General features: G+C 37.3%; 1 protein-coding gene across 1 annotated transcript; it reads left to right on the top strand.

Annotated features, from left to right (window-relative positions):
* The first annotated feature begins 3,220 nt into the window (after positions 1–3,220).
* On the top strand, positions 3,221–10,345 carry SPP1 (secreted phosphoprotein 1). Its single transcript, XM_046657504.1, has 7 exons — positions 3,221–3,331; positions 4,433–4,500; positions 4,612–4,650; positions 7,058–7,138; positions 7,434–7,472; positions 8,484–8,807; positions 9,503–10,345. Exons 2-7 carry the CDS (start codon positions 4,447–4,449, stop codon positions 9,905–9,907), a joined length of 942 nt encoding a protein of 313 aa, XP_046513460.1. The 5' UTR covers positions 3,221–3,331; positions 4,433–4,446; the 3' UTR covers positions 9,908–10,345.
* Positions 10,346–12,595: the final 2,250 nt, after the last annotated feature.

Genomic DNA, 12,595 nt, shown 5'->3' with positions numbered 1-12,595 from the left:
AACAGTAGGACTACTTTTTTAGGAGCTGAATTTTGTTAAGTTATTGAGCACTGGGATAAAAAGTTTTATTGTGTTTCTTCTTTGTATTTCTGAAACGTTCTAATTTCATGTCTGAACTTTATAAAAGAATCACCCTCTTATCTTCCTCCCTTGCTTCCCTCTGTAATCAATAATGCCCTCTTCCCTAGAGGACAGATGATGAATACTGTGGTAGGCTTCTGATTAGCTATAATTCCCAACTTCTCTATGACAGATTGGTGATGGTGCCAAGATAGTAGATTTTTATCTGCACCTTGACTCAGGGGAAAAAATAATTAGTGACAGAGCTGAAAGAGTTGAAACAGTTGAATATACTTTACTAAGTAGAATATAATTAGAAATATCCAAATAAACTAGAAGCCAGTATAATAAGGTCCACCAAAATGGTGAGATCTTTTCAGTGACTTAATTTTCCTATTATATGGGAATTTTCATGTAATTCAAGAAAAAATCTAAAATTCTTTGTATATTTCCATATATCCTCGTATAGTGTCTATATTTTATGACTGCAGACTACTCTTCATTCCGGTTTAATAGCTAAGCTTTTCTCCTTTCACATGCAAGATTTACAAGGAATTTGACCATTTGACCTTTTGATTCTAACAACCAAGCATTAGCCTAGTCAAGAATGAAACTAGTGTGGAAACACTACAGATCTAGCCCTTCTGATTTAATCTTTTAACACATTAATTATGACGACTGGAAAATCTTTCTCAGAGAAAATGTGTCAGCAGCACGTTTGATTACAAAAAGCAAGAAGCATGAGCCTCTTCAAAGCCCAGAATGACACGCTAAGCATTTCAAGTTTTACAGCACTGTCTCCATTACAAATCACTTATCTTCTCATCTCTGAAGCATCCCAGACACATTCCTTAGCCATGAATTCACAAGCCTTCACTCTGAGTGAGACCTCAGGATCAGTAACCTTTTGAGTGAATGTGGGAAGTGGGGACAGAGACAGTAGCATCCACCTGGCATTGCTGAAGGCCCAGACAGAGCAGAACAAGAATGCTTTGGTTCTCTAGGCCTCTGTGTTCCCTGCTATTGTGTAGCACGTCATTGTTGGGAAATATTTCCTCACCTGGCATTCCAAGAAATGGAGGGCCCCACGGCTGTTTTATAGTTCTGTCCTTAAATACGTGAATGTTCTATTCTGTCAGAATAAGAAAACTGACAGAACCAGATTGTAGTTTGAAATCCTTTTCAGAAACGCTGCCATCGTGTGGCCCTTTGGAGCTATAACCGGAAGAGGCGCGGGGTGGGTCATATGGTTCATCTCAAGATGGCTGAGCTCCAGTGAAATCTATTCCTATAACTCCCTAAGTTCATATTAAATCATTCCCGTGGGCACAGAGTAAACCATAGTGAATTCTGTGGAAATCTTGTTGTTTTTAGAATTTGTGAACTTCCCTCCACTAAATTGACAACATGACAAACTTATGTGAGTGAGTAATGTGTTTAAAGAGAAAAAAATACAGCTTTTAAAAGCAAATAAGAAGTTTGTTTTGCAACTTTATAACCTGTGTCCTTTATATTTTATTGAGATAGCTGCCATTTGAATTATTAAAATGAATGCTTAGAACCCAGAAATCAATTATATCAATTCATTTGGAATGCACCCAATTTAAAAGAGACATATTTCCCCTACCAGATGTCCATAAAACCTACGCATTAGTTACACTACTAACACGGCAAGAAATTGTTTAGTCTATATTTATATTAAAGCAGTATTTGGTCAATAGGAACTGACACTTTTGATAGAACTAATAATAAATGGGGCCATTTAACTTTACTCTCACTTCACACTTCTTACAATGGGGCTCTGAGGTAAATGAGTGAATCTCCATTTGACAACTAAGAAAGGCAGGTGAAGAGGTCAAGTAATCTCAAGACAATATTAAATGTTTAAGATGGAGCCAGAGCTCTGCTACCCCTAATTTCTGTTCCAATATTCAAACTTCATCTGTAATTTTCTTTCCTTCAGATAGCTTTTAAATACCCAGTAAAGGTTTTTAAATATAGAATTTTTTAAAGTTTTCTTATTAAGTAACCAACTTTGAATATCCTGGGAGAAAACCAGAAAAAGACAATTCAGAAATCTAATCCATTCCTTTAGAGGTGTGCAATTCCACTATTGACGTACACAGTTTAATAATGTTACATCTAGTCTCATTCTAACAACCTATACCATTTAAAGACTTTACAAATCATGACTACCTTCTAAAAACTTTAATAATAGTTAACACACACACAGTGCTTAAAATATGCATATATATGAGCCACACATTGTTAGTTTTACACATGCTAATTCATTTAAACCTCTCAAGACTCCATGAGTTAGGTAACAGTACGTGCATTTGACAGGCGAAGGAACAAGCACAGGTGGGTTCAGCGATTGCCCAAGGTCACACAGCTAATCAGCCGCAGAGCGGATTGAAAGCCGCGCTCCGGCTCCTGAGGCGGCGCTCCAGCCGCAGCCCTGCTCTCAGTTTCAAACTGCTTCACTGCGGCAGCCTCTGCAGTAAACTACCATTCTTTTATTTTATACAGCAAGTATCGGATTCATCTCCTCCAAACAATGCAAACAGTGCGACAAAAATCCATGTCCTTGAAAGGTCATTGTAAATGCAACTTAATGGGCATGAGCGTGGATTTTAATGTTGCTAATGCCGTTGATCTAAATGACAAGCTGCTGCAGACTTGACATCAGAAACGGAGCTGGAGTAGTTAAGGATGGAGGGAGCGTCTCTGAACTCTTTGTACGCCTAACAATAGCCTTGTAACCCTTAAATAAGTATAATTGTGAGGCAAATTTGGGTGCATATATATATGACTTTAATCTGCTGTTTAAACCAAAAGAAAGAAAAATCCATTCTATTTAATCTTATTCAGGACTGACACAACGTTTTTCCTTCTGATTCAGTAATTATAAAGTCTTTGGAAGAACTAGTCATTTTCCCCCCTTTTTTATGGGACCCCTGCCCTTCCATGATGCTGATGTCCAACCCCTAAATGAAAAGGCTAATGATATTGTACCTAAGTAATGTTTTAAACTGTAGAGTAGTCTGTGTTTGTTTGTTTCTTAACCGCAAAACCAGAGGGGGAAGTGTGGGAGCAAGTGGGCTGGGCGGTGGCAAAAAACCTCATGACACATCTCTCCTCCCTGTGTTGGTGGAGAACGTCTCGAGCAGCATTTAAATTCGGGGAGGTCCCGGCTGTCAGCAGCAAGGAGAGGAGGCGAGGAGAGCAGCAGCATCTCGGACTGACTCGCTTCTAAGCAGGGCAGCCCCAGGTAAGCCTGCAGTTTGTTGCTGTCCTATGCATTCAGTTTCATCTCAGGGGGAAGGTGAACTGGTAAGGAAAAGAATTTAAATGTACTGCTGTGAAGCAGACTAAAACTGTTCTAGTCTTTTGAATAAGCGTGCCAGATACATTGCAGATCTCCTGGAGGAAAGGTGACCAGCTATTTTATAAGCCAGTTGAACGTAAAACCTAGAAATACTTCCATGAGTCGTCCAAAGAACTGAAACCAGCTCTTCCAATGAGAAAAAAATTAAATTCTATGCCTCTTTGGAATAATTCTATCTACATCATTTTAAATGGATAGATGATTATGGGGCATTTCACAGGAAAAGGATCTTTGGTGCTAACGTAAGCCAATGATAATGCTATTTTTTAATGATTTGATTTATCCTGTTTTCAGGGGAAAAAACCCTTTCTGAATATTTTACTTCTGTATTTATTTGCTAAAATCTTCACCAAAATACCTGTGTGACACTCAGTAGACTTATTATCACAAATAAAAAAGCTGTTGATTGTTTTCAGTGTTTTCATTTTCGTTTCAAATATCTAGAATACCTTACTTAAATAACTAACTTAGAGATAGCCTTGCTTCACCTAATTAGCATTTTTTTAATAATTTGAGATAAAAATCACGCTTGAAATGCATGCTGGAAAAATGTAGACAGCAAATTTCTTTCGTAGCTTTATTTTCTCTCCCTTTGTGTTTTTCTTCTCTGAAAAATAAATATTCCCACACTAGCTTGTTATTTTAATTAAATTACTGTTGATGTGTTTTTAGGTTTAGAAAGCTAGAGATATCAGATAGTAATGGTATAATCCCTGGAATTCTCAGTTTTAAAGTTGAATAAATATAGACTTGTCAAATTCCTCCCATCCTTGCCTAATAGTAAGAGATGGAGAATAGAGGTGGCATTACAAATATTAACTCAAAAGACCACAATATTAAAAAGAAAAGCTTTCTCTAAACAAGAGAAAATATTCTACAGAAAATATATTTCACTTGTGATTATGTTGTGATATGGTGGCATTAAAAGGTATCAGTGTTGTAAGCTATGAAGAGATCAAATATTCTGTACAAAATATTTTGCAGGAAAAATCGCTGCCATGAGAATTGCCGTGATTTGCTTATGCCTCTTAGGCATCGCCTATGCCCTTCCAGTGAGTACAGCTGAATCTTAAAAAAATTTCTCAAAATAAAGGAATTGTATGCTCCCGTGTGCTAGGAACACATTCACATTGTAATCTTTCTTCCCCCTCTCTGTTTCTAAGGTTAATCAGGCCGACTCTGGCAGCTCTGAGGAAAAGCAGGTAAGCATTTCTTAGGTTCATCATATAGTTATTTATGTGACTGCTTCAAGAAGCAACACAGACATATCTGCTCCAACTTTATTTATTTTCATAGTCAAGCCTGTTCATTTATAAAACTATATATTGACTGCCTGCTTTCAATCTAGGCCAGTAGCAAACACAGTATGGTTTTTAATAAGTATTTACTCTTAACACTGAACTAGATTTTTTTAATATAATCAAATAATGCTCTAGGCCATTATCACTTACGTAAAATGAGTTCTATGAAGTTGCATGGCTTTTTCTTTCCATGAGTCAATATACTGTTCTAGAAGTAGAAAATTCCATCTTTTGTTTTCCTTAGTGGAAGGCTAAATTTACAATTCACTTCACATATTGGACGGTTTGTATGACTGTCATATTCACAACATCTCCTAAGATGTTTGCTAAGAAGCCCACTATAAAAAGAAGGTCTGTTTATGCTGTTTGCATCGATTGTGCTTGTCAGCTGACTTTAGATCACATTTTTCTAACCAAACATATGACCAAATCAGATTCTTCATGAGAATTATTTGACCAGCGCCATAGATGTACCTGCCCCTCCACAATAGGTGAAATGGTGCCAGCCAGCAACAAACGGGCATTGTCCTGAGGAGCTTGGACAAAAAGGCACACAGAGTTCGATTCCAGACGAACAGAACAAAGGCCAGCAGAGAGCTGCCTGGGCTCGCTGCCGTTAGATGGCTTACTGAAGACGTTTGGAGGGGTGTTGCTGCGTGTGTTTGGGTGGGGGGGGTGTAGATGTGTCTGTTTTCCAACTGATTTAAGAACACAAATATTGAATCACAATAATAAGCCAGAAAAATGAACATTTCCAGAGAAGATAGGGGTCATACTCTTTGAGGCAAGAATTAGTGCCTTTTTCATAGAATAAAATATAGCACAAGAAGCCATGGCAGTATAAGTTATTAAACGGCATTTAGGAGATAAGTGAAGAGCTCAACCTACTAGAACCCTGGAAATTTAGAGCTAGTAGGAAATATGGGAAAGTCTATAAATACCTTCTCCCTGAGCCTAGAGTGCATGCGTCATCAGGAAATATATATCTATACTTATTTAAATATATGTAAACTATAACATTTATGTAAATATATAAAGAAAGAAACTTTGAACTCATCTAGACCAGTAGTTTTTGTACCTTTTTTAGGCAAGGAACCTCTTCTTCCAGCAAAAACTTTCAGAGAAGCCCCTCTTTGGTGGCTGGCTATGGAAGGAACTCTGCGGAACCCCCAGGGCTCTCATGCTTAAGGACAGGGATGTGAAGTGACTGGCACGGGGTGACACAGCCCATCAGATGACACATATACAGGGCATTTCCCCTACTCTGCACTAGCATATTGTAATCACTTTCCAGATAAATAAGTTGGCTAAAGGAAAGGCCATTCCATTCACTTCTTTGGCAACTTAGAGCAATAGAACTTTTGTGGGATGAAGTTAATATTTTATTTCTGCACTGTCCACTCAGCCACTAGCCATTGAATACTCAAAATGTAGTACTGAATACTGAAAATGTAGCTGGTGCCACTGAGGAACTGAATTAACTAAATCTAAACAGCCACATGTTTTGTGGTTAGAGGGTACCACATTAGACAGCACGACCTTGGAAAGTTCTCCTTGTTCCACAGAGAGAGGAAACAGTGATGATCAACACCACTTAAGGTGCCTGGGCTTTAGATGTGCTTTGTCTGAGAGGAAATTTCAGCGAGCAAACGTAGAACAGGGAGGCACAGTGTCAAGATGGGTGTGAAGAGCCAGTCTGCCTGGAGTTGAACCCTGGCTCTGCCACTTACTACCACTTAACTTCACTGTGGCTGAGTTTTTCCTGATCTGTAAAATAGGAATAACAATGATACCTATCTCAGGGGGTTAAGAGGATTAAGTGGATTCAAAGGATTCAATCATATTTAAATCACTTTGAAAGGGTGCCTGGCCCACAGGAAGTGCTATGTAAGCATTTATTAAATGAGTTTGCAAGAAAAAATAAATCATAAGAGGGGACTCCAAAGCTCTGCTTGACTATACACATGCATATTATGCTTATCCAGCAAGGTCGGTGGAGTATATTTTTCAGCTTACCCACTAGAGATCTCTATGCTTCTTTCTTTTTTAAAAGATTTTATTTTTCCTTTTTCTCCCCAAAGCCCCCCGGTACATAGTTGTGTATTTTCAGTTGTGGGTCCTTCCAGCTGTGGCATGTGGGACACCGCCCCAGCATAGCCTGATGAGCAGTGCCATGTCAGTGCCCAGGATCCGAACCAGCGAAACCCTGGGCCACCGAAGCAGAGCGGAAGAACTTAACCACTCAGCCACGCGGCGGCCCCCTTCTTTTTTCTTTTTTCATAATGACAATATGCAAATTTTTTTGTAGCTTTACAACAAACACTCAGATGCTGTAAGCATATGGCTCAAGCCTGATCCGTCTCAGAAGCAGAATCTCCTAGCACCACAGGTATTTTTAATTTTAATTAATTTTAAAAATTACATTTCTCGCAATTAAAGAACAACACAACAGAAAAATAGCCACATGCAGGCCATTTGGGCTGGTTAGATGGATCCTGCCTGCCCAGTGGTAAATGTGATCTTGGGCCACCAACTGATCTGCTGTGTTGGCTTCTTCCCGCTTTAAGCTATCCACCCACAAGCCTGAAAAATAAGACCTGCTTTGGATAGATCAGGCTAACTTTTGAATTAAAAAGTTAAGCATGTATGATGTACACTGACATGTGCCCTTCCTTCTTCCAAAGACCGTGTCTTCTGAAGAAACTGACAACCTCAAACAAGAGGTGAGTTCCCACTTTGAATCAGAGGCCCACCATGTCTAGGAGAGAAGAAAGAAGCTGCTCTTTCTCCCCGTGACATTGCCGGGGCTCAATTCTGACAAAATTCCATTAGCCAATTTTCCAGTAAATTGCCAGTCTAAGACTTGATCAGAAAGAAAGCAGGTATTTACTAGATGTCAGAAATACCAGGTTTCTTCAGATAAATTTAGTGTGGCAGGAAATGTTTACTAATGTCTGTTATTAGACACTTTGTCTAAGCCTTTTACAATTTATATAACGTATTTTGTAAGCTGTCTTTATATCTGATAAATATCTAACTATTGGCTACCAAAGCCAAGATCGACATATTTGCTAAGCAAAGAGATAAGTTAAATTTGTTTTCCATAAGATTCTGTTTGAATACACTAAGAATCTCTAATAAGGAAAGTTAGATAAGTGACCCAGTATATTTGCTATGCAGAAGTTTAATAGAATTAACTGGTTAATTCAATTGACAGATTTGAGCTGCAGTTTATACTAAACATGCATAGCAGTCATCTTTTGATTATCTGAGCTAATAGGGAGGTGGTTTTAGGTTTTGGTGCATGCATTAATATATGGACACTCTGATCGCCTGAGAATTCTCATTTCAAATAGAAAAAAAATCTCACTATAATGTATCTGTATTTATTGCATCCTTGAATTTGGCAAATTAAATAATGTCTAAAATTAAGGAAAAACAAAGTTATCGATATAAATGTTATACTTGCATATTTGGCTTGAAAATGTCTATGAAAATGTTTTATTTATGGGAAAGCAAAAAAAAATACCTCAGACTAAGATTCTATTTATCCTGATGTTAAAAGAAAAATTACAAGATGCTCACCTTGGTTCCTAAAAGCCATTGAGCATATTGTTGTGAACGCAAAGATTCTGAAACTAAATAAAAGAAAGCTAGTAAAGGACTAATGCACAGTAAAGGCTAAGGGAAAATAAAACCTGTTGCATTAATTTTCCTGCCATCTTGATTCTTAGACCCTCCCAAGTCAGTCCAACGAAAGCCATGACCACACAGATGATGTGGATGACAATGATGATGGAGACCATGAGGATGACCAGGACTCCATTGACTCAAATGACTCAGATGAAACTGATCCTACTGATGACCCTGACAATTCTGATGAGTCTCACCATTCTGATGAATCTGATGAACTGGTCACTGATTTTTCCACTGACGTTCCAGCAACCCCAGTTTTTACACCAGCTGTGCCCACAAGAGACACGTATGATGGCCGAGGTGATAGTTTGAGTTATGGCCTGAAGTCAAAATCCAGGAAGTTTCGCAGATCTGAAGACCAGGTAAACTCTTTAACAGACACATCAGACGGTTATCATAGAGCCCAGTTCTAGGAAACCAGAGTCTGCATGTTCACTTATTCATTCATTCTTTCATTCAGCAAGCATCACTTTATGACTATTGAATACAAAACCTTTTGCCACTTGCTGATTTTTATGTTTAAGTCCATGTAATTTCTCTTTAATTTTATCTCTCAATCACAGTGCTATTTCTCCAAATCCTGGCTTTAAAGCATTTATTCTATTCACTTTTTTAGATTAAAATAAGATTTTAGAAAACAGCAATTATTTTCACAATGTAACGGTCAGGTTTTGAAGTTAAATACCTAAGAGGAATTGTAGAGTTGCAAATTATACTGAATCTGTAGTCAAAGGATCTGGATTTGACACATAGCCTTGCCATTTACTATTCACTTTACAGTTTAACTTTCAATTCACTTTCCCTTTGTGTGAAACAGAGATAATGAGACCTACCTCATAGGTTTCATCGCATACTTAATTGAAGTACTTATTAAACAAAAGATGACAGGTGAAAGGGCTTGAGAAAATACAAAGTAACATGCTAGTATTATTTTTTATTTCAGCCAAACTTAGACGATGTTCAGTGTAAACTGGAGTAAAAGTTAGAGCACAGGAAGGAATTACAATGTTCTTATCCCTGACCATTTATTCCTTCTTGCATTTGTGCTGTGATTCAGTATCCTGATGCTACGGAAGAGGACCTCACATCACCTGTGGAAAGCAAGGACATAGATGATGTACACAAGGCCGTCCTTGTTGCCCAGGGCTTGCACGTGGCTTCTGATTGGGACAGCCGTGGGAAGGACAGTCAGGAAACAAGTCAGCTGGACGACCACAGTGTGGAAACCCACAGCCGGGAGCATTCCAAAGAATATCAGCTGAAGGCAAATGATGAGACCAGTGAGCATTCCGATGTGATTGATAGTCGTGAAAATTCCAAAGTCAGCCAGGAATTCCCCAGCCAAGAATTCCACAGCAGTGAAGGCAAGCTAGTCCGAGACCATAAGAGTGAAGACGAAGACAAATACCTGAAATTTCGCACTTCTCATGAATCAGAGAGTGCATCTTCTGAGGTCAATTAAAAGGAGAAAAATATGATTTCTTACTTTTGCTTGTAGAAAAATAATAGCGGGGTGGGAGAGAATATGAAATGCTTATTTCTCATCTCAGTTGGTGAATGTATACGTACGTGGATCTGGAAACAGATAATGTTTTTGATCATTAGTTTAGTGTGTGGCTTCACGGTAACAGACTTGTAAACTAAAAGCTTCAGGGTTTGGCCTACATTCTTTCCATATAAGAAATGCAAACTATCGCTGCATTTTAATGTTTGCTCTTCTTTTATGAATAGAAATCTTATGTAGAAGCAGACAAAATACTTTTTGTATGAGTAAACAAAATACTTTTACACACTTGAGAAAATATTAAATTTTATGTCACTATAATCTTTTGTTTCTTTAGTGTATATTTTGTTGTGATTATTTTTGTTTGTGTGAATAAATCTTATATCTCAAATGTAATGAAGTTTGGTGGTGTCAATTGCTTTTTTTGGTTGTTGTCCCGTAGTTGCCCAGCAATTAACAATGGTAACCATTTTAATGAACGTACTGGTCTGAGTAGAGAGCCTTCTAGGGCCTGCTGCATCAGCCATCCAGTTTCTGGCTGAGCTAAAGTTCCCAGTCAAGGAAACAGAAGCCAAGTTGGGGTTGATATTCAGCCAAAAATCCTCCAACCATGCAGGGCTGTATAGGCCACTTCCGCCCAGTGGGAGCACCTTTTTGTAATTTTCACAAAGCTGATAAGAAAGCTATTGAAAGGCTAGATGCAATCACAAATCAATTTTATTGTTTCTCATCACTCTTCACTAATTTGCTGAGTAAATGTATTGCTTTCTTGCCCTTAGATGAAAACTTGGTAGGCCCCATAGATATCCTGATCACTTGTAGATAATAAATAAATATTCTCTTTGTACTGGAAAATTTTTAAATGCTGTTTCAGGCAATAACCAAACTTTTAGTTTCATTCTAAACTAAAAGTTCTGGAAACCTGAAGTTGAGCAAGCATCTTTATTTCCAGGTCTTGCTCGTCTGCTCTTTCTAAAACTAGAAATTTCATTTGGAAATTTAAAACTTCTCTATTAAACAACTCTTGGGACAAAAGAGGAAAAAAATAAAATTGCGGAATGTCTAAAAAAGAATCATAATGAAAACATAAAATCAATAGAGGATAGTTAAACTAGTGTTTACAAAAAATCCATAGCTTTAAATTGCTGCAGCAACAAAAAAATAAAAACATTAAAATAAATTGAGCTCTCATCTTCCAAATTAGAAAAAAGCAACAAAGTAAAGCAAAAGAAACCGTAAAGAAGGAAATTGTAAAGTTAAAAGCAAAAGTAATGAGGTAGAGAACAAATAAGGAGTAGAAACTAATAAATCAAAATGCTGGTTCTTTGTAAAAAAAAATCAACAAAATAGATAAACCATTAGCTAACCCAATAAAGGAAAACAGGTAGAAAACACAAGTAATAAAAAAAGGAGATAATCAAGGAAACTGAGGAAATTTTAAAAATCAAAAGAGACTACTTTGCACAACTCAATACAAATCAAACAAAAAAACTAGATGAATCAGATTATTCTTTAGGAAAATGCAATTTGCCAAAATTGACCTTGCTATACATAGAAAGCATAAATAGAGAAATTTCTGTAGAGGAAAGAGAAAAAGTTATCAAAGAACTATAAAAACTAGACCCAAATGATTTTGCAGGGGAATTCTATCAAACCTTCAGAGATCAGCTAATCCCAATACCATTTAAATTGTAACAAAGAAAGAAAACGATCTCTATGAAACAAGCATAACTGTGACATGCAAACCTAGTAAAGATTGCAAACACACACACAAAACTATAAACCAATCTCACTCATGACTAACAATGAAAAAATCCTAAATAAAATACCAGCAAGCAGAATCTGAAATCAAGTTCAGAATGCATCATAATCTAGGGGGCTTTATCCCAGGACAGTGATGCTTCAATATCAGTAAATTCATTCCTGTAATCCACCATAAAGTTATGTCTAAGGAGAAAGATGTCATATGATTAGATCTATAGATGATTAAAAAGGACTTTGCATTAGTCAGCTATACTGTGAAAATAATGAATCACAAACATTCCCAATATCTCAATGGCTTACAACAGCAAATATCTTTTTTTTCTCACTCACTAGCCTGTTGGTTGGCAAGAATGGTTGTGCTTCAGGCTGCAGGATAGATTCAGGTCTGCTCTATATGTCTCTCTATCTGGGATCAGCAACTACCCAAGGCATGTCTTTCTGATGGTAGAGGCAGAAACACAAGAGAAGTGAGAAGAAACTTAGAATGCTTTGGGCTCAGAACTGACACACTGCCACATTTGATAAAATTCCATTGTTCAAAAGAAGTCACATGGTCAAACCCCACATCAAAGTGCAGGTGAGGTATGCTCCCTCCACACTGAATCATGATAGAAGGGAAAAAAGAAAGAACTGTGGGCAAATAATAAAATGTAACACAACCTCTGACAAATTTCAGCACTCATGCTTAATTTCATAAAAATAAAATAAAAATTAGTAAATACTTCCTTAACATGATGAGATATTTTATACCTCAGCTCAAAAATTAGCATCATACTTAATGGAGAAACATTAAAGTCATTCCCATTAAGATCAAGGCCAAATGAAGTATGTCCTCTATCTCCACTACTATATAGCATAGTATTGGACATAAAAGCTAATAAT

The sequence above is a fragment of the Equus quagga genome, chromosome 3 (assembly GCF_021613505.1).
Source record: "Equus quagga isolate Etosha38 chromosome 3, UCLA_HA_Equagga_1.0, whole genome shotgun sequence".
NCBI lineage: Eukaryota > Metazoa > Chordata > Mammalia > Perissodactyla > Equidae > Equus > Equus quagga.
The sequence above is the reverse complement of the archived record's forward strand: the minus strand, read 5'-3'. Positions and strand labels throughout refer to the sequence as shown.

Coding starts and splice junctions, on each gene's coding strand:
- SPP1 (XM_046657504.1), top strand. CDS start 4,447: ATGAGAATTGCCGTGATTTGCTTATGCCTCTTAGGCATCGCCTATGCC. Junction 4,501..4,611: donor GCATCGCCTATGCCCTTCCA/GTGAGTACAGCT, acceptor TCTGTTTCTAAG/GTTAATCAGGCCGACTCTGG. Junction 8,808..9,502: donor TTCGCAGATCTGAAGACCAG/GTAAACTCTTTA, acceptor GCTGTGATTCAG/TATCCTGATGCTACGGAAGA.